Source organism: Somniosus microcephalus, chromosome 11 (genome assembly GCF_052327205.1).
Source record: "Somniosus microcephalus isolate GS21.2 chromosome 11, FLI_Smic_1.0, whole genome shotgun sequence".
Classification (NCBI taxonomy): domain Eukaryota; kingdom Metazoa; phylum Chordata; class Chondrichthyes; order Squaliformes; family Somniosidae; genus Somniosus; species Somniosus microcephalus.
Window position 1 is genome coordinate 196,017,527 of NC_140997.1, and position 21,343 is coordinate 196,038,869.

At 42.6% G+C, this 21,343-nt stretch overlaps 1 protein-coding gene across 4 annotated transcripts in view; it reads left to right on the forward strand.

The window, feature by feature from the left end:
* Positions 1-10,639, forward strand: part of LOC147111092 (ERC protein 2) — an 885,067-nt gene extending 874,428 nt beyond the window's left edge. For all 4 annotated transcript variants that reach the window (XM_086001631.1, XM_086001634.1, XM_086001633.1 and 1 more), the window contains one exon: positions 8,284-10,639. In XM_086001631.1, coding sequence (XP_085857757.1) covers positions 8,284-8,421 — 138 coding nt within the window. In that variant the 3' untranslated portion in view covers positions 8,422-10,639. The remainder of the gene's footprint in view (positions 1-8,283) is intronic.
* The last annotated feature ends 10,704 nt before the right edge of the window (positions 10,640-21,343 follow it).

Sequence of the window (21,343 nt, forward strand, 5' to 3'; positions counted from 1 at the left end):
TATGGACCAGAGCTGGAAAGTGGGATTAGGTTGGATAGTTCTTTTTCAGCCGGCGCAGACACGATGGGCTCGATTTTAACGCAGCCGACAGGTGGGCATTTAGGCGTGTGTGGGTTAAAATCGCAAAACCTGGGGGTCGGGACCCCCCCGCCTGGTTCCCGCCTCCATGCCATTTTAACCTAGGTGTGTCTGATTGACCTGAATCAGTCCCGCCTGCAACAGGCGGGACTGGTCTTTAGGCCTTTAAACAGCACTAATTGGCCTTTATAATCCCATTTTAACAGGCGCTTGCCTATTTAACCCTTTTCCCACGTAAAACGCGCCTGGTGGGGATCACGCCTGTGAAACCTGGCGTGAACACTATTGGCTTGCTGACTATCAGCTGCAGGTCCAACATAAAAGAGGATATTTGATCAGTCATCATTTGCAGGTGGCAGGACTTTGTTGTCTCAGATCTGGGGCAACTTTTACCAGGCCTAACCACACCTGTGGAAGGTTGGAGCCTCACACACATCTCCAGTGTGACCTCCTGGGAAACCCCGCTTGCCACCTTCACTCAGTGCTTCCTCAACGGAGTCATACACCAGAAGCATGGGAGCCATTTATTTCCTTCCATTCTGGGCATTAGATGAGCTCGAACACCAGCCGCAACAGGAGCGCCAGGCTGCTGCTCACCCACCTGAAGCTGCACAGGCCAGAAGGGGCCAGCGCTTGGAAGTGGCTTGAGAGCACCTTGTTGCACATCAGGGGGCCATGGGGACCCGTATCTGCACTGGCAGTCCTACTTGGAAGGACTTCCATGAAGGTCTGGTTTCTCTGTTCAATAGATGCCCATCGCTCCTCAAGAGATGTCATTCTATTATGAGCACTCACCATGTTTTCCATACCCTGGCGACTTATCTCCTCCATGGAGGTTGCCATCCTTTCCATGGTGATGCGTTCATGTGCCAATGACTCCACAAAGGCACTGCTCATGGTCGCTATGGACTCCTCCATTCGCTCCACACTCACATCGACCCTGGAGACAAAACCTGCCAGGGACTCCTGCATCTGTTCCTGGAGTTCCAGCCCCGCTGATCTTATGGATGGACCCAGAGGCAGAGGGTCGACATGCAGCTGAGCCGAGCTGGGAGAGTCCTGCGCCCTCCGACTAGCACTCTCCACTGCTGTCCCTGTCTCCACAATCTGCTGATGCTCACTTGTGAGCTGTGATACACCAGGTGACAACACTACTCTATGTCCCGAAGGTCCCACCGAGGTGTGAGTGTCTGTGCTGGTGCTGGGTGCGCTGAATTCTGCTGACGCTGCACCCTCAAAGGTTGCAGATTCCTCTGAGGAGTCTGGAAGCTCAGGCTCTTCCTCCTGACAGTGGGGACGGGGGCTCTCGATGGTCCTGTGGGGGAGTGAAGGAAAGAGTTAGAGATGTCAGGTCAAGGTAACCTGCACATTGCATATTGCAGATGATCATAGGTCCATCTGTATCGCTTCAGAATCATTATCAGCAACTAATGCAATGTCAATGAGAGAGATGGAAAACTATTCTGTCACCAGCTTGCTGTGATGCACCCGTCTGTCCGTCCCCCACTTGCGCCTCATCCTCCAGTCCTACGATCTCCAGGATCGCCTCCTCCCAGGGGGTGAGGTGGGCTACTGATGGTGGCCCTCCTCCTGTCCTCGCTTGTTCTCTTTTATTGTGAACTCTCTTTTCCTGCACTGCAAGCACGTTCTTCGTGTGAGCCCCAAGGAGTTGACTTGACCTGCCACCTGTAGCCACACAGCCTTGGTCTGAGTGGGAGGCCTCTTCCTCCCTGAAGAAGGGAACAGGACCTCCCTGTGGGCCCTAGCACCATCCAGTAATGCCTGGAGTGAAGCCTCATCAAATTTGGGGGCAGATCTGGCCCTCCCGCTGGCCGTTGCTCCTGCAGGCTCCTGTGCCATCTTAATGGTGAAGTTTGGGAGCCTGCAGAGGAAGCAAGGCTTGCTGTGGACCTTAGAAGCAGCAGCAATGATGACGTCATATTCTGCGACTTTCTGACTGGAAATACTCAATTGCCAAGACTTCCCACACGCTGGAAATCAATTGGCCAATTGAGTTAAATTGCATCAATCTCTCCGACCCATTTAGAATCGTGTCGGAATCACTAACCCGTCAATTCCCCGCACCTGAGTTAAAATTGACCCCGATGGGTCGAATGGCCTCCTTCTGTGCCATAAATTTCTAAGATTCTATGAACATCTATTTTCAGGGTTTAGGGTACCAAAACAAACGGGGCCATTTTCTGTGATTGAATCTGGTTTCTAACTCTGTGTGTACCATGACAGGAAGAAAGAAACTAATACCACAATTCACCATGAACAAAAATGCTTCATTTTTTTCACAATGAGTTCTGGGCACAATGGTTATAATCAGAGGTCCAACTCTTCTCTTGTGTAGTCCATTTGACCTTGTATGAATGCCAATTTGGCAGAAATGATGATCCTAAGAAGAGATCATTGTCAGGTTCACGATCTGGATCCTACACCTGAACCTGATGGATTGTGATATGTTTTATCAGGAATAAGCATGTTTACAAAATCCAGCATATTAAGGAAAGCACCAGCCACATAAGCTTTTGTAGATTCCCCAGATACCTACTGTGTTAATATACTCAGGAAATGAGTAAAAAGAATGTAAGGGGTGGTGCAAAATGGGGAATACCTCCACTGGGTCATTCCCAGAGCAGGACGAGTTTAATGCCAAGTTATTATTTTCCTCAAATTCCCATGTAGCTGAAGTCATTGCCTGCTACTTGTTGCAGGAGAGATTAAAAGCACAAAATGTCCAAGTTTGAGAGGGAAGACACCATTGCATATAACATGAAACTGATTATTATTAGAATTTTTAAAGTGTACTTTTGTTGTTTCTACACGGAATTTGTGCTCCAAATTATAGATTTAGCTATTGAGGAATTGAATAATTTTCGACATTTTGTGCAAGGTTTAGATACAGAACCAAACTTCCTCTACAAAGCCTCATTTCTCAAATCCTGTTAAATCAGTGTAATAGTTTTATTTCTACATGTGGCCTCTTTGAGTAAGACTGAAAATTACTATTAACTAAGGCAGGTTTTGTTGTAGATTCATGTCACTTGGGAACTAGATTAAAATTGTCGAAACTAATTTCACAAAGGCACCTGACGTTCATCCCATCTGTCTAGGCTGGAATCAAACCCAGGTCCTAGAGGTGAAAGGACAGTGTGTTAACCTACTGTGTCATCTTGTCCTCCAAAGTACACAGTTTTCTAAAAGCTAGGTTTAACTGTACCATTGTACTATATTAGAATGTGATGAAAAACATATTGGCAGAATTTTTGTTATTCATGGCTGTCAAAAGCATCAGATATAAATCCACATCAAAAACATGTCTTTTGGATATGCTTCCCAGTTTCAGTATTTAGTATTATTAAATTAAATACTACAGGGCTAGCTTAAGGTGACACAAAAAATAATAGTTAGAAGTCAAATCTTTGAATTACTACTTTCACAATAATCTAATCACATCAAGAAAAATAAGTAATTGAGAAAAAACATTTTTCCTTTGATCACAGAGACAATAAATAAACCTCCAGGGAAGAAAGAATTACATTGAGGCAGAATTTCTAAGATGACAAGTTATGATATGATCATTTAGTTCTGGAATTCATACAGGCAGAATGCCTGCTGGGAGTTTTAGATAGAGACAACCTTAATACCATAGCTCGGCTGGAAACTCCTTTTTGAACAATAAAATAATACTATTCTGTTTTGTTAAGCTAATTTATCCTATCGGTATTTAGTCTTTTCTTCAGGTACCATGTGTGTCTTGTTAGAAATAGGGAAAGCTGTTTCTTCAAATGCTATTCCTGGATTTCTGCTGTGGTATCTGGACACATGTTCAAAGCAACATTTGTTGGCCACATGTAACAGGGAAGGGGTTTTTGTGTCAGATCTGAGGTCACTGCAAAACAGATACTTTATGGAATGCAAAGTATGTGGTAATGAAGGTGTGCTTAAATGTGTCCAGTTTAAGTCGACTGTCCCCGTGGAAATATAGATAATTTATTTTAACTCGTATTTTATTTTTAAGACCAAAATAATGAATCTAAGAAAAACAAGCATGGTTAGTGTGTTTTAAAAAAAAAAGTAATTAGATTTGTCAGGAGATCCTTAACGCTCTTGGATTCACAAATATGTGGACTACAATTTAGCAGGGTTAGCAGTTGTTTCTGGTAAATGGTCCACTTGATATTTGAATATAAATTTATTATTAATATTTTGAAATGCAGTGGTGTAATTTGAATATCGGAACAAATGGGTAATGTGGCTTCAATACATTGTAATGCCACAGCTGAACCAAAGAAAAATAGAGACTCAAATTGCAATCATAACAGTGTGACAGTTCTCTATTATATACTTTCAAACGTTTACACTCTAGAGAGGAATAGGTCAACATTTATGCAAGACCTTTATCTCTGCAGAGACATAATACTTTTAGTGTGGAGAAATATTAAAATGAAATATGATAAAACCGACTCATTAAATGTCAATGTTAACCCTAGCAAATTGGGTAGAGAAATTGTTTGCTAATGAGGCCATAAAAATTAAATAGTCACAGTACTACTGGCCTTGCAATTCAGGTAGGTTATTGAGGTCACTAATCATCGGTTTACTCCATTTAATGAAGGCTGAAATGTTCAATAAAGCCATGTCTTGAAGAGAAAATTTTAATTAGTACCCTTTAAATTCTTTTGTGATGCAGATAACTTTGATACGTCATGCTGGGTGTTAACATTTATTGTGCTGGTTGGCTTTTTGAATTAACATTGTTCCTGCATCAGCATCAAAGTAAATTTTGATGGGGTGAAACTTAAATATGCAATAAATTAATTTAAAAGTTCTTGAACAAGTCTGAGTTTCAACAAAGATGAATTTCAATGTTTTGTTAACAGTATCCACATTTCACAGAAAAGTGAAGGTGATGTGAAGTTCGTGTGGAGACAATTGCTTTATAAACACAAAATGACAGCTGGGATTGCATTGTCCTTTTATCTTTATTGTAAGATATCTTTGTAAATGTCCCATTAGAGTAAATATATTAATTCTAATCACTGCTGTGTGTTATTTATGTATTGTCATTTTTACTCGGGTGGCAACTTGGAATCAAATATGAACTGTGTTTAATAATTTCACTTTCCTCATCCCTAAAATGTTTTGCTCATGTTTATTATTGATGACAGAGTTGTCATTCCTTGAGACTTGGTACCTTACTATATTTAATTAGATTTCAGTTTTTTTATTATTAGGGAAGAAACCACTTCAAAGTACAATAGGACAACCTTGCATATTTCAGGTTTTAAATAGAAGTTAATCCTTTCCCTCAAAGACTCCCAAACTATAATTTATTTCAAAAAATGCCCTCAATGTAGTCAATTCATAATATGTATAGCAATTGTGCCACTTTTCCAGCATGAATTATTTGGTGTAAAGACTATGCTATATAATTTCAATAATTAATGATGTATTTATTCTTTGCAGTGTTTTAATCTTAATTAAGTGATGTTCCTTATCCATAATTGCTTTTTAGGTCTCTACCCCATTGAGGGCATTTTTATATTTGAATTTAAAATATTGTTTGTCACATTAATTAATTAATTACTGACCACTGTTTCATATCTGCCTCTTGGAATATATCACATTCTGTATACTAGTCCTATCTTCATTGGCAGTATATTGTAGATTGTTTAAGTCCTTGCCAGCGTCAAGATACCTGGCCAGCTGACAGTGTGAATCAGAAAATCACAAGTAGTGGGCCCATGATTTTCTTACCTGAGTATGTAGTGAGCCTGGTACCTTGCCATGGACGAGAACTCAAAAAATAAACCCTTAAAAGTCAGCCAACTAGAATGGTCTTTGAGAATTATTCATATTTTTCCCGAGCCCATCGGCTTCTATCTTACTTCTGAGCCACTTGTCTGTGCTAGTGAAGTAACTGTTGCTCTAGCTGACACAGAATGTGCTTTACCCGACTCTCTTTCTTCCACCATATCTTGTACTACATCTTGGTTAAATCATGCCTCCCACCCAGCTGTTTCTAGTCAGAACTCTGCTAATCACACCTAATGTCTTGATCAGTCTGCAGCATTCCAAGCTAACTTTATCTTTGCTCATAATTTCTAGAAATTTGCTGTTACTGCTGCCAAATGAACTTTACTGAGAAGAAGCATCAACTGCTGTCTTCCTGTCCCTATAGCATATGCCTTTTGTAACATCTGTAGCTCTCCCTTTCCAGCTTTCTTCTCTCTTGATGGTACAGTTGCTAGCTCTCCCAAAGGGGAAAGCTGACATTTTTTGGCTTCCTTTCGCTCCTCTAACGCTAATCTTGATGACCTTGGCAAATAATCTCTTTCATTATGACTGATACCAGGTTTTACCTTTCCCCATCTGTTGGATGTTCTCTGCACTCCAATAAAACATCTGCTGAGCTTATCTGTCCTATCGTTGTCAAGATATGCCCCTACAAACTTAGCCCTGTGTTACGAAGAGTGATGCATCTTATTCAAACTACTGCCCTGTTAGTATTACCATCGGCATGTTTTGTTATGTAAATTTATGTTAATTTTTAAATTATCAGTCACTTTGAAAGTTCTGGCTTCATCAGTAATCACCAGTAAAGATGTTTTGCAGGACCATTCCACTGGTGATCTTGCTGCTTATGCTGAAACTCTGGTTTTTAAACACTGGTAATGTGTCTACTATTGCCTTGAACATTGGCAAAGCCTTTCACAAGCCTGGCACCATACATTTATAAATCAGTTGCTATTACATGGCCTCACACCAAATCTGTGTGCATGGTTACCCAGTTTCCTCTCAAATCACTTTCTGTGCTGTAGTTGATGGTTTACCCTCTGACTTTCATCAAGCCTTTGTCTTCTCTCCTGCACCTCAGCGATGATGTCCACTCATCACTCAATGTTATCCATCCTTGTCTTGATTATTCTACTTTACATTCATCAACTTCCTTCATGTTTCAGACCATCAGTGTACACACACCTCATTCCTTTCACAGTGCAGCGGCTGAATCTCTACATCTTGATCTCCACGTCATTTGATTGCTAAATTAAAATCTTATTTCTTTAAGTTTCGCAAAGACAGTTGTTCATGTCTCACAAGTCCAACCAAAAGTTGGCATCTCTTACCTTATGATGATTTCATTTTTAATTCTCCTTCATCTATTGACATTCTTGGGCTTGCGATCACCTCTGATCTCAAATTAAATTACCATATCTCCTCTGCTAAAACTGTCTCCAGAACGTCAGCTTCCGCTTTGTGACGAACATTTATTTTCCCTGCACCGCACTTAATTCTCTATACAGTCCAAGTCTGCCATACTGGCACTATTGCACTCCTATCTGGGAAGGCTGTTCCAACTCCTTTTTTACACTCATGTACAGGATACATGAAAACCTTACCATCAGATAGGTTATTCCTCTTCCAGCCTTTAGGCACTCCTAGCCTTTAACCTATCTCAACCTGTTGTGTGTCTCAGTTTTATTGAGACTGCTATGTTTAGTGTTTTTATGAGCTTTCTGAGTCATTCCTCCAAAGCTGCAAGTACACTTTCCTACACACCACTCCACCTCACTGTTGAAATCAAAATTCATCACACAACCTCCTACTTTAACTTGTTCTTTCCTAGGACTTTAAAACGATGGAACACCTTACCTCCCTTAGTTTTTCCTTCCTCTTTCCATCTTAAAGCTTATGAAACATGAGCTTTGTATCACGTGTTCACTACTCCTGATTTATATCCTCACTTTTTTTAACCCTTGGTGGTGCCCTCTTTGAAGGCCTTACTCATTCACTTTGGTTTCTCATTAAAAAAAATGAAGTGCCTATTATTCTTAGAATTATGACACATATTACACTTGTATGGCAATTCTTCCTTTCCTTGAACATATCTGAATAACTAGGCTTTGGGTAATTAAAGTTCCATATATATTTAAAATAAGCAAAATATACAACCTACATTAATTACCACTTTGAACCTTTCCATTAAGGAATTTGGAGTGTTATCTACGTAAGTGTTGGGATGTTTATTATAAAAGAGATACATCAACATGGTAATGTTATTTACTCTTCTAGTTCCAACCATGAAACAAGTGACAGTTACATTGCTCATTAACACTATAAGACATAAACATCAACATGTTCTAAATAGCCAATTGTGTGCAAAAAATCTAAACTGTGTATTGATGTTTTTACTAGCTAGCAGAGGAGCTGGAGAGAGGAGAAAAGGAAAATGTGGCACTACAGGAGTACACAGACAACTTGCTTCAACGAATCTCAGATCTATGCCCTGATGTCCTGGAGCAAGTCATCAAAATGCTGGAAGAAGCAGCCTGATGCAGCAGAAAGTGAGGCAGTACTGAAATTGTGGTAGCTCATTGTGAAGTGAGTAAAAAGGAAAAACCCATTCAGCATTTACACCACTAAACACTGCACCATTGTTTCAAAGCCAATCTTCATCCAACTGTATTTGTGTATACCTTAACAGTATTAAGAGTATCATTCCAGAAATAATAAGATTCTCAATTACTATTAAGAGGGATGGAAATAATCTGTACTCTGAAAAGCCTACATTATGATCAGGTGGGTGTGCAGCTGCACCTTGACTACCTTCTTGAGATGCCCATCGCTTGCAGTTTTTTTATACCCAGCTTCGGCTTTTAACCCATTATTGTCAACTTCTGCAGGTTCAGCAGCTACAATGGGTTCAGGGAATTCCACGGGTAATCTTTCCTTACTCTCTTGTACCTTAGCTACGCTCACATCTAAATTTCCAGATGGGTAGGAAAGTGATAAGAACTTTTATAATCTTTTAACATTTTAGTGGACAATGCATTAAATATAAAACTTATCTTTTGTGCGATGAAAAGCTCAGTTTTAAAGGTGAAAGAATTATCAAACAGTTGACGAGGATTATCCTTCTGAACAAAGAAACCTGTGCCTCTCAAAATGTACTGTACGTCTGAATATGTTCATTAGATGATCAATTTACAAGAGACGTTAAAATGGAAGAGTATTTAAAATTCTGGAACTGGCCCACTAGACTGGGATTACTATATGTAAAGCACATGTCAGCAAGTAGGAGAAAAGAAGTAGGATTTGTAGTGCAATTCTTTCTTGCTCATGTAGCAAAGCTCTCTGATGGTAATGGTTGTACTTTATGCCATTATGAAAGATTCCTGAAGAAATTTAACAGCATCTTGCAGCTGATTTCTAAGTATGGCAATTTGAGTTCTTAATGCATAATCATACTCAATGGCAGAGGCACTTTACTGCTGTGAGTGGAAATGCAATAGAAAACTTTTTACTGCTTAAGTGAAACCAAACCTCAGAGCTTTCTTCAGTAAAGGGGCAAAGTTCTTTGGAATATGTTCAGCACATCTGGCAAATTTTGCACTCCTGGAGCACACAGGCAACACGAAGTAGTCTGTAACATTGTTGTCACATTGAGGTTGTGATCCTTTGAGTGCCCTAACAAGCAGTTCTCTATGTTCTATAGTACAACTGAATACTTGAAGTAGGAAATTCTTACCACAAGGACCTAATGTTAAGTAAATGTCATAGTAAAAGCATAAAAGCAATGATGTTTAGCTGTTAGATCATTTATATGTAATGTGCCAATTTTGGAACAGTTATTGTATTGGGGAATTATGTTGTTCCCAGATTATAGTAATACAGATCATAAAGGTTAACCTCAAATCAGGGCATCAAAACAAGACTTTTTGGGCAAAAGAAAACTGTTCTACCAAATGAAAAAGGACATTTCTCGTTACATGTTTTACAGAATTTCAAGATATTTTCTTTTGATACTTTGGCATAGAACTCTGGTTAAAATAAACACTGTGACAAACTGACAGTAATGTTTTATTTATCCGTCATTGGTAGACATCTCGCTTTGAGTGTTACAAAAATGATTACCATTAACACAACTTCTCTTTTCCCTTGGCTTGTTTTCAAATAAATAACTTGACTGGTGTTCTGATTGTACTATATACTGTGTCAATTACTGTACAGTAAAACATTTTGTATTTGAGATTTGTGTATCAAAAAGCACGCAATTTCAGTTTGACTTTCATTTGAAAGTGGATTAAAGATTTAATTTCCAAATAGTGTTTACAAGCAGATCATAAAAATGTTGACACAATGCTTATCTGCAATGTAATTGTGTAGAATGGTGTTTGAATGTGATGTGCTGGAATATGTAGATCAGCAATTCCCCAGGTAGCCCCCTTTAAATGTTCTGTCAGATTTTAGTAACCTCTATAGTCCTATTATTTTCAAGTTCGTGGCATGTCATGGGTTCTGCTGTTGATATGTAGTGAAGATGTTGACATGGTACCAAAAGGAATCCTTGAGTATGGTTAACCACCATGGGCATGTTTTAAAACTGTTACTGTACATCATTATCTCGTGGACATTTAGAGGTATATAAAGTTCAAAACATTGTTATCAATGTGCAAGAAATATTTAGTGTTGCCCAGCTTGTTTATATATTCATTAAATAAAGATTTCTTTCTGATATCACTGTTGTTGTTTAATAAAGAAAACTTTTTTTGTGGAATACTGGCCTTTTACTTTATTTTAAGAATAAATCCAAATCTACCATTATGTCAAAATTAACATACAATAGCTTTCACCAACTTCTCTTCTTCACTATTTCCCCCTCTTTCATATACTGCTCATTGTCCATACAACCACCGTCTGTCAGGAGTGTTTTCTCCACAGTGCTCATTAGTATAATTCTGTGATTTGGAGCAGAACACGCAGTTCAAGCTGGGTGAGTTAGAAGACGTCAATTTTTCCCTTCTCAAAGCTATAACTTGGCTTTCACTTAGCACTCCATCACCTTGGCCAGCCAACTGAGAACTGTCAAAAACTCACCAAACTCAGGCAACTGAATTTGAGTTACAAGTAACACTAGGTCATGATCTTATGACCTGGCTGGAAGTCAATCTCTCAATTGCTTGAGTTGCTTAATCCCAACAACATTTTGTATGCTGTATATAGGGAAATGATTTACTTGTACATAATCATTTTGAGACTTTAAAAAAATCAGAATGGAAAATGAGAGCACATTGCTCCAGTAATGGTGTTTTGCTGCTTTTTTTTTAGAAACCATGTTGATCTTCATCAGTAAAAAAAAAACTAAATCTGAAAACCTTAATGTAGTTCTGTATTCTGATTTCATTTTGCATGTCCCAGGTATTGAAATTATATATAAAATGTGTCAGTGATCTATTTATTTTCTATGGCCCCTCATTTTTGACTGCTAGTCTGCATGGGGTTTATAGGCTTAAAATATAAATGGAAAGATCACTGCAGAATTCAGTTCGAACTAAATCAATACTGGCTAATAAAAAAATCAAGGGACAACCGAATGAAAGCATGGCTAAGTAATAGTTATATTTTATAGGGCCCAAGAAGTTCTGTAAAACAATGAGGAAAAAGATTTGCAGTGCAGTGAATATTTGAGAGCTCCACATGTGGCACAATTAATGTCGTTCTATTAGAATAACATTTTGTAGAAAAACACAAGACACCTATTATTCTGCATGTTTTAGAAAACATCTATTTCAGCAAAAGATAGTTTTACTAAATTAATAAATATTTTGAGACCACTTAATAAAGTTACTGTATTAATAAGTAATATGCAATTTAGCAAAATATGATAGATCAGTGTTAAAAACAGTAATATTCTCCTGTGGTCTTTATAAGCCTAATGTGCAAAGAGCTACAATATTAAAGTACATTGGTTTATGTCTGAATTTCAATGATCACTCCCTTCTTTATAGCTATCTTTATGGTCGAACCTCTTAATCAGCATATCTGGAGATCACTTACCTGTATGGGAATCTTTCATTTCATTAAATGTTACTGGGTATGGTAACATAAGTATTATATTACTGGTCTAATGTTCCCAGTGTTCATGAGTTCAAATCCCACGCTGGCAAGTTATTAATTTAAGTTCATTAAATCTGGTCATTTATGAGCTGACACCAGAAAAAATGACCATAAAAGCTGCCAATTCTCATAAACCTAAATGGTTTACTAATGTCCTACCCACTCTGGCCTACATGTGACTTCAGTCCCACACTATGGCCAGAATTTTGCAGGTGCTCAGCGGACGGGATCAGTGGCGGGTCAGCAGTTAAATGTGAATTGATTGACAGCGGGTCGGGAACCCAATGTCAAATTGCACACACTTGCCTTTCTCGATGTCGGGTCAGCCAGCGCTGAGCAGACCCGATAGGCAGTGGCAGGGAAGCCAATTTAAATGATTAGTGGCTTGTTTACAGCCATTTAACAATGATTTTAAAATTACCGTCTGAATTTGACAGCTCGTCCACGGGTTTCATGCTGTTGCTAGACAACGTTTGTGAAGCTGAGGCGGGAGGTCAGTGGCTATTGAATCAGCTGATGAGTTGACAGCTTCAAATGTCAAGTAAAAGCTACCACATCCCTCAGCCACAAGCTGTTACTGCATTTCCACAACAGATTCGCCATGCTGCAAGTCTTTACACAAGTCTCCATCCAGTCTGACCTGATTACCGCTCTCACCATTGACAGATCGCTTCTGTCATCTCTACTTCACCTGCCATCTAGTCCATCAGCATAGGTGCCCTTTATACTCTCTCACCCTGGTCCTCAGAATCCCACCACAATCAGCCCCAGCACCAGGCACGCCAGCAGCACCAACAACAACACCAACCTTCTCCGCAGTCACCTGATGCTGCACAGAACAGAGGGCATCAGCACCCGAGAACATTGCTACCCGGGACACCAGGGATGGCCTCACCATGGCCAGATTTACTTCACTTGACGCTGTACACCCTGGCTGCTACATGATGTGCCAGGTTGGCACCACCCCACACCAACAACATAAAGCATCCCTACAATACCCAAGCCATTCCTTTCACACTCCTCACCATTGCGGGGGGGGTACCGTTACGTTTCACCATTCATTGCAACTCATTAAGCCACTTCCAAACGTGCACACAAATCTGTCCAAGAACAGAAAGTGTTGAAAATAAAGATTTCAATGTTTGACGGCATATTAACAGAAACTTTACATGAACATTGACTAAAACACGCAAGTGCCTACCCTTGTGTGTTGTTAGTTGGTATTATTGCACTAGGATGAGGGGGAGTGTGAGGGGTGGCTAGTGAGATGGAAAGTGATAATATAGATAGGGATGGGTAGAGGTGCAAGGTAAGTTGGTGTGAGTAAGAATGTGCAGGAGTAGGGTAGGGAAGGCAGAGTGATGGATATGTGATGAAATCACAGAAACCCCACAGTGCAGATAGAGGCCATTTCGGCCCATCGAGCCTGCAGCGACACATATCCCACCCGATCCCCGTAACCCCACATATTTAATCCCCCTAACACTAAGGGTCAATTTATCATAGCCAATCAACCTAACCCGCACATCTTTGGACTGTGGGAGGAAACCGGAGCACCCGGAGGAAACCCATGCAAACACGGGGAGAATGTGCAAACTCCACACAGACAGTCACCCGAGGCCGGATTCGAACCCGGGTCCCTGGCGCTGTGAGGCAACAGTGCTAACCACTATGCCACCGTGCTGCCCTGCGTGGCATAGCAGGATGGGGTGGAGTGTGGCTTTGTACTAACGTTTCGTGATCTAATGAGATAATTGAAAGGTTTGTTCCACTGCAGCCTGGTCCTCCTGACGACAACCCTGCTTGTTTCCTCCTGTGCAATGCGCAACCAGGCTGTGTTGATCTCCTGGGGAGGTCTCTTCCGCCCACGGGAAGGGAAGAGGACCACCCTGCATGCTGTGACTCCCTCCATAAGCATATGGAGGGAGTCATGGGAGAACCTGGATGCAGCTGTGCACCTCTGTGCAGTGATTATCAGTGTTTGCAGCACTTCAATGCTATAGAACACTGACAGCACAACTGTCAAAATAAATTTGGGCATGGTCCCTTTAAGGAAACCGGCTGATGATGCGTCATGAATGATGTCACCAGACCCGCTTCCTCTAATTGGCTGGGAAACTCGCTGGGCGGGCTTATTTCACCCAATCAATGAAAAATCATTTCAGAGGCCGGGATGGAGCCAGCAGCGGGGCCGAAACCGGCCACCAACATCACCTGCCATGGACCCACCAAGGTAAGTAAAATCGCGGCCTAATTGTTCACTCTTAATGCATAGCAGGCCACTCAATTGTAATTGCTATTCAAGAATGCTCGCAACCAGGGATGGGTAATAAATGTGACCTTGCCAATGTTGCAATGCCCATATATCCTGCGAAGTCAATGGGCTGGATTTTCTGACCCCCACTGGTGTGTACAAGCTGTGTACGCGCCCGTTGGGGCCTCGCAAGTGCCGGTTTCAGGCATGCGAAGCGCATGCGCTAAAACCCGGCACTTACGATCCGTCAAGAACCCTCTTACCACACACCATCCTGATTTGGACCGGTATCGCCGTTCCTTCACTGTCGCTGGGCCAAAATCCTGGAACTCCCTTCCTAACAGCATTGTGGGTGTACCTACACCATATGGACTGCAGCGGTTCAAGGCGGCGGCTCACCACCATCTTCTCAAGGGCAATTAGGGATGGGCACTAAATGCAGGCGTAGCTAGCCAGCGACGCCGACATCCCATCAATGAATTTAAAAAAATCATAGGCCTGCTCTGCAGAAGGGCCTCTGCGGGCAGAGAGTTCCACTTTCTGCACAAGCTCCACCCACTGAAAGCATTTTAAAAAAGTACGCCTGGTAAAAGCATGCATAAGGCCTGCTTTTACCAGCATAAGCATTTTAAAAAATAATAAATCTTCACTCATTTATAATTTTAAAATACTTTTTTTTTTAAAGTAAGTTTATTTTTAGCCCCGAAAAACTTTAATAATTTTTTTCAAAATGTTTTATTTTTGTTTAAAATATTTAATTTAATGTAATTCTAACTAATTTTAAATGTGTTTTTTTTTAAAGTATTTAATGTTTAACTGTTTTTATGTGATCCCCATTCATACTTTTGACAGATCTGTGCGTAGAGACCTGTCAAAAGTGTGAAGGGGGATTCCCTTCTTTGATTGGTTCCCCATGGCCCACATGATCCCAGGGATGCTTGCAACCTGCATGCACCCTTGGGATACCTGGGCCTCTGCGCGCACGGATCAGGAGAGGCCCAGGAGCGGAAGTGTCTCGACCTACGGAGCAAACAGGTAAATTCGTAGATTTTTTCCGATCAGAGGCATCTGCACGCAGGAAGCCTCCGATTGGCAATTCAGGGCCATTTTTTAAATTCTATATGTAAGTATACATTTTAATGCACTCCTGATGCAAAAAAAGCTCCAAGCTTCACTTTCACAGCTGTGGTGCAACCGAGCAACTTATAGGCCTGGATTTTGCGGTGGGCAATGATGGCGAACTGTCAGCGTTCGGCGTCATTACCCCTCTGAAACTGACCGCAACTTCAGGATTTAAAGTGTATGCATCTAAATGCGGAAATCCTGAAGTTGCAGTCAGTCATTCACTGCTCTGACACAGGCTGCGCTGTGGACACCCACCCTTCAAAGCGGCGATCAGTGGAACTCTTTTTATTCATTTATGGGATGTGGGCATCGCTGGCAAGGCCAGCATTTATTGCCCATCCCTAATTGCCCTTGAGAAGGTGGTGGTAGGCCGCTTTCTTGAACCGTATGGTGAAGGTACTCCCACAGTGCTGTTAGGTAGGGAGTTCCAGGATTTTGACCCAGCAACGATGAAGGATCGGCGATATACTTCTAAGTCAGGATGGTGTGTGACTTGGAGGGGAACTTGGAGCTGGTGCGGTTCCCATTTGCCTGCTGCCTTTGACCTTCTAGGTGGAAGAGGTCGCGGGTTTGGGAGGTGCTGCCGAAGAAGCCTTAGCGAGTTGCTGCAGTGCATCTTGTAGATGGTACACACTGCAGCCACGGTACGCCGGTGGTGAAGGGAGTGAATGTTTAAGGTGGTGGATGGGGTGCCAATCAAGCAGGCTGCTTTGTCCTGGATGGTGTCGAGCTTCTTGAGTGTTGTTGGAGCTGCACTCATCCAGGCAAGTGGAGAGTATTTCATCACACTCCTTACTTGTGCCTTGTAGATGGTGGAAAGGTTTTGGGGAGTCAGGAGGTGAGACACTCGCCACAGAATACCTAGCCTCTGACCTGCTCTTGTTGCCACAGTATTTATGTGGCTGGTCCAGTTAAGTTTCTGGCCCAGGATGTTAATGGTGTGGGAATCGGCGATGGTAATGCCTTGAATGTCAAGGGACGGTGGTTAGACTGTCGCTTGTTGGAGATAGTCATTGCCTGGCACTTATCAGCCCAAGCCTGAACATCGTCCAGCTCGAACAGCTTCATTATCTGAGGAGTTGTGAATGGCACTGAACACTGTGCAGTCATCAGTGAACATCCCCATTCCTGACCTTATGTTGGAGGGAAGGTCATTGGTGAAGCAGCTGAAGATGGTTGGGCCTAGGACACTGCCCTGAAGAACTCCTGCAGCGATGTCCTGGGGCTGTGATGATTGACTTTCAATCACCACAAACATCTTCCTTTGTGCTAGGTACGACTCCAGCCAGTGGAGAGTTTTCCCCCCCGATTCCCATTAACTTCAGTTTTAGTAGGGCTCCTTGATGCCACACTCGGTCAAATGCTGCCTTGATGTCAAGAACTGATGAAAACTTGGGCTTTTCTGCGTTACTATCACTGTTAAGTACCCCATTAAATGTTAAGCTTCATTGGAATAGGTGTAACCGAGGTTTTAATCACGTATTGACTGCTAAACAACCGTTCTGGCCCTGAAAAACTAATTTTTATATTTGTGGAGTGTCAAAATTAAAATATTTTTTTTAAACTTTTTTTTTTAAGTTCATGATATTTCAGCTTCTACCTTATCCCCATGTGAAAGTCCCAATCTTTATTTCGCTCCCTGTAGCATTTTCAATAAGTCTAGATAAAAGCTGCTTTTCATTTCCTGGTTTGCTGACTCAGAATTCTTCAATGTGATGGCTGCTTAGACAGTTTGTTGACACCAGTGCAGCTCTTTGCTGGGAATTCCCATTACAGAGCGCTATAATCAATTGCATGTTGAGAAAGGCAAACTTCCCTGTGGGCAGCTTTTTTTGACACCGGTGGCGACGCCTTTGCTTCGCTGCTGACCGCAAATTGCGGGCCATGTAGAGTAGGATTCTACTTAATGGCCTAGAAATTGGATCATGCCGAGCCTGTTTTAACTCGTGTAAAACAGGCACCTAAGGGTCCAATATGGCGGGCAGTATACGTGCGCTCATTCCACACCAGAGGTTTGCCATCGGCCATATTTCTGCCCTCTTGGGGGGAACATGATCTCAAGCCTCCGGTCCACTGCCTGGACCAGGGCCTCCAATGCTGCATCACAGGACCTGAGTACCATGTCTGGCCCACTTGGAGCCATTTCTCCACTTGTGATGTTTCTCTGCTTTCTACAGCCAGAGTGCGTCTCCCCTTTAAGAGATGCTGGCTGCCTTTAAGTGGCGTCAGAGACCCCTGATTTTCCATCCCCCTTCCCAAACAGCCAATGAGCAGCTCTGCCTGCATGCCTGACTCATTATAATGAGCTGCCAACATGAATCTCACATTGTGCGCCCACATGAACAAGCACGTGCAGTGCACCCCCCCCCCCCACAGCACACTCATTTTAAGGCGTAAACAAATTTCTAGGCCAATGGGGTAGGAATTCATTTTCACCAGCAAAGTTGGAGTTAACAGCCGCTGAAAATGGCCGCAACGCTAACGGAGCAAAATTGGCCTAGGGACATGGAGATTGGTGGTGCAACACTTACCTTCCATGCAACGCCATCCTGGTGGCATTGCTGGAGGCATCCGAGATGAATATCCTGTGCAGGTGCGGTGTTGCAGCTTCCCAGAGCCTCTGGAATTGAGGCTGTGGAGCTCGCAAGGAATTGTGGGTAATGAAGAGGTCTGAGAATTAAAGGGGCCATGCACACTGAAGCAATACAAATTAAAATTAAGTTAACAATGCAGTTTTCAGCCCTTTCTGCCTTTTAAAAAATATTTAACATTAAAAAGACCCACATGTGAATATTCAGCTCTTAAAGCTGAATTAGAAACATTGAAAAATAGGAGCAGGAGTAGGCCATTTGGCCCTTCGAGCCTGCTCCGCCATTCAATATGATTATGGCTGATCCTCTATCTCAATACCATATTCCCGCTCTCTCCCCATACGCCTTGATGCCTTTTGTGTCTAGAAATCTATCGATCTCCTTCTTAAATATATTCAGTGACTTGGCCTCCACAGCCTTCTATGGTAGAGAATTCCACAGGTTCACCACCCTCTGAGTGAAGAAATTTCTCCTCATCTCAGTCCTAAATGCCCTACCCCGTATCCTGAGACTGTGACCCCTCGTTCTAGATCCCCCAGCCAGGGGAAACATCATCCCTGCATCCAGTCTGTCTAGCCCTGCCAGAATTTTATACTTTGCAATTAGATCACCTCTCATTCTTCTAAACTCTAGTGAATACAGGCCTAGTCGACCCAATCTCTTCTCATACAACAGTCCTGCCATCCCAGGAATCAGTCTGGTGAACCTTCGCTGCACTCCCTCTATGGCAAGTATATCCTTTCTTAGGTAAGGAGACCAGAACTGCACACAGTACTCCAAGTGTGGTCTCACCAAGGCCCTGTACAACTGTAGTAAGACATCCTTGCTCCTGTTCTCAAATTCTCTTGCAATGAAGGCCAACATATCATTTGCCTTCCTAACTGCTTGCTGCACCTGCATGTTTGCTTTCAGTGACTGGTGTACAAGGACACCCAGGTCCCTTTGTACATCAACATTTCCCAATCTATCACCATTTAAATAATACTCTACCTTTCTGTTTTTCTTACTGAAGTGGATAACTTCACATTTATCCACGTTATACTGCATCTGCCATGTATTTGCCCACTCACTCAACTTGTCTAAATTGCCTTGAAGCCTCTTTGCATCCTCCTCACAACTCATAATCCCACTTATTTTTGTGTTGTCAGCAATCTTGGAAATATTACATTTGGTTCCCTCATCTGAACCTTTTCCTTTTGTGTTTTTGCACCAGAAAGGAATGTATAACTTGCAATTCATGCATTCGTTCCTTAAATGTTAGCTATTGCCTATCAACCGTCATACTTTTTAATGAAGCGCCCCAATCTATCATAGCCAACTCACTCCTCATACCATCGTAGTTTCCTTTGTTTAGATTTAGAACCCTAGTTTCGGATTGGACTTCTTCACTTTCCATTTTAATGAAGAATTCTATCATGTTATGGTCACTCTTCCCTAAAGGACCCCGTACAACAAGATTATTATTAACCCCTTCTCATTTCACAATACCCAATCTAGGATAGCCTGTTCCCTGGTTGGCTCCTCAACATACTGGTCTAAAAAAACAAAATTACCTTCCTAACCTCAACAAATGGGAAAACTGCCTCAGCACTAACACAAATGGCTCAGCAAGCCAGGGAAGGGGCACCCAGTGTCTCGCATGCAGCACTCCAGCTTTGTGCAGGGGGTCAACACTGCAAGACAGGCCCTCTACCCACAATAGATGTATATAGGTGGATTGGAAAGTTTGCTTTGTGGTGGCTTTTATTTCAGCACCCTGGCCAAGAGGACGTTGTGATGGTCAGTAACAGAGGGAAGGTAAGGTGTGGGACTAATGTTGAAAGGGGACTTGGGTTGTTGTCACTGGGACCAGAGGTGGATGGTTCCATCCCGATATCCTGGCCACAAAGGAGCTGTTTGGGATGCATCCTTCCATCTGCTTCCTCCTCTTCAGCTTCCTCCTCTTCTGCTTCCTCCTCTTCTGTGTCTTCCTCTTCCCTCTGCAAGCAGATGCTGTAAATGTGAAATGACAGCATAAAATGCTGGAAATACTCAGTTGGTCAGGCAGCTTTCCTCTCCACGGGTGTTGCGTGACCTGCTGAGTATTTGCAGCATGTCCTGTCTTTTCGAAGGTGTTCATTTACCATCTGAACCTTGCAAGCATCCAGCAGCACTCCCTACACAATTAAAAAAAAAACTTTTCACATCTATTGCAGCAAGCCACCACTTCAATTAGATTTTTTAAAAGTCCAAAACCTTACATTTAAACCTACCTAACGATGTGTGTGTCCCATTAAGAGGTGCAGTCATCACCACTGTCAGCCAGTTTGCACACCAGGACCCAGCGCTATGGTCAAAGTTCATGTTGGTGAATTTAGGTTGGCGTTGCACGCCGATTGACGTCACCACGCCACCATTTTTTCTTTCAGGGTGCTACAAGTTACCGGCAGCACAAAGGGGGACACGATTATGGCGGCTGCCGCGGGACCAACCACCGGCTGGCGAAAGAGCGGCGGCCGCCACTTTATCACCATTTCATGGCGCTACAGAGTGGCGGTAAGTAGATGAATTTCTAGCCCAATGTCTCTAAATTGGGAGTTCAAGGCAGGTCTACTCTCAATGATCAGCAAAGTGATGGAAGGTGTCATCGACAGTGCTATCAAGCGGCACTTACTCACCAATAACCTGCTCACTGATGCCCTGTTTGGGTTCCGCCAAGACCACTTGGCTCCCGACCTCATCACAGCCTTGGTCCAAACATGGACAAAGGAGCTGAATTCCAGAGATGAGGTGAGAGTGACTGCCCTTGACATCAAGGCAGCATTTGACCGAGTGTGGCATCAAGGAACTGAAGTCAATGGAAATCAGGGAAAGCGATCCACTGGCTTGAGTCATACCTAGCACAAAGGAAGATAGTTGTGGTGGTTGAAGGTCAATCATCACAGCCCCAGGACATGGCTGCAGGAGTTCCTCAGGGCAGTGTCCTAGGCCCAACCAACTTCAGCTGCTTCATCAATGACCTTCCCTCCAACATAAGGTCAGAAATGGGGATGTTCGCTGATGGCTGCACAGTGTTCAGTGCCATTCACAACTCCTCAGATAATGAAGCAGTCGATGCCCGCATGCAACAAGACCTGGACGACGTTCAGGCTTGGGCTGATTAGAGGCAGGTAACATTCGCACCACAGAAGTACCAGGCAATGACTATCTCCAACAAGCGAGAGTCTAACCACCTCCCCTTGACATTCAATGGCATTACCATCGCCGAATCCCCCACCATCAACATCCTGGGGTTCACCATTGACCAGAAACTTAACTGGACCAGCCAAATAAATACTGTGGCAACAAGAGCAGGTCAGAGGCTAGGTATTCTGTGGTGAGTGTCTCACCTCCTGACTCCCCAAAGCCT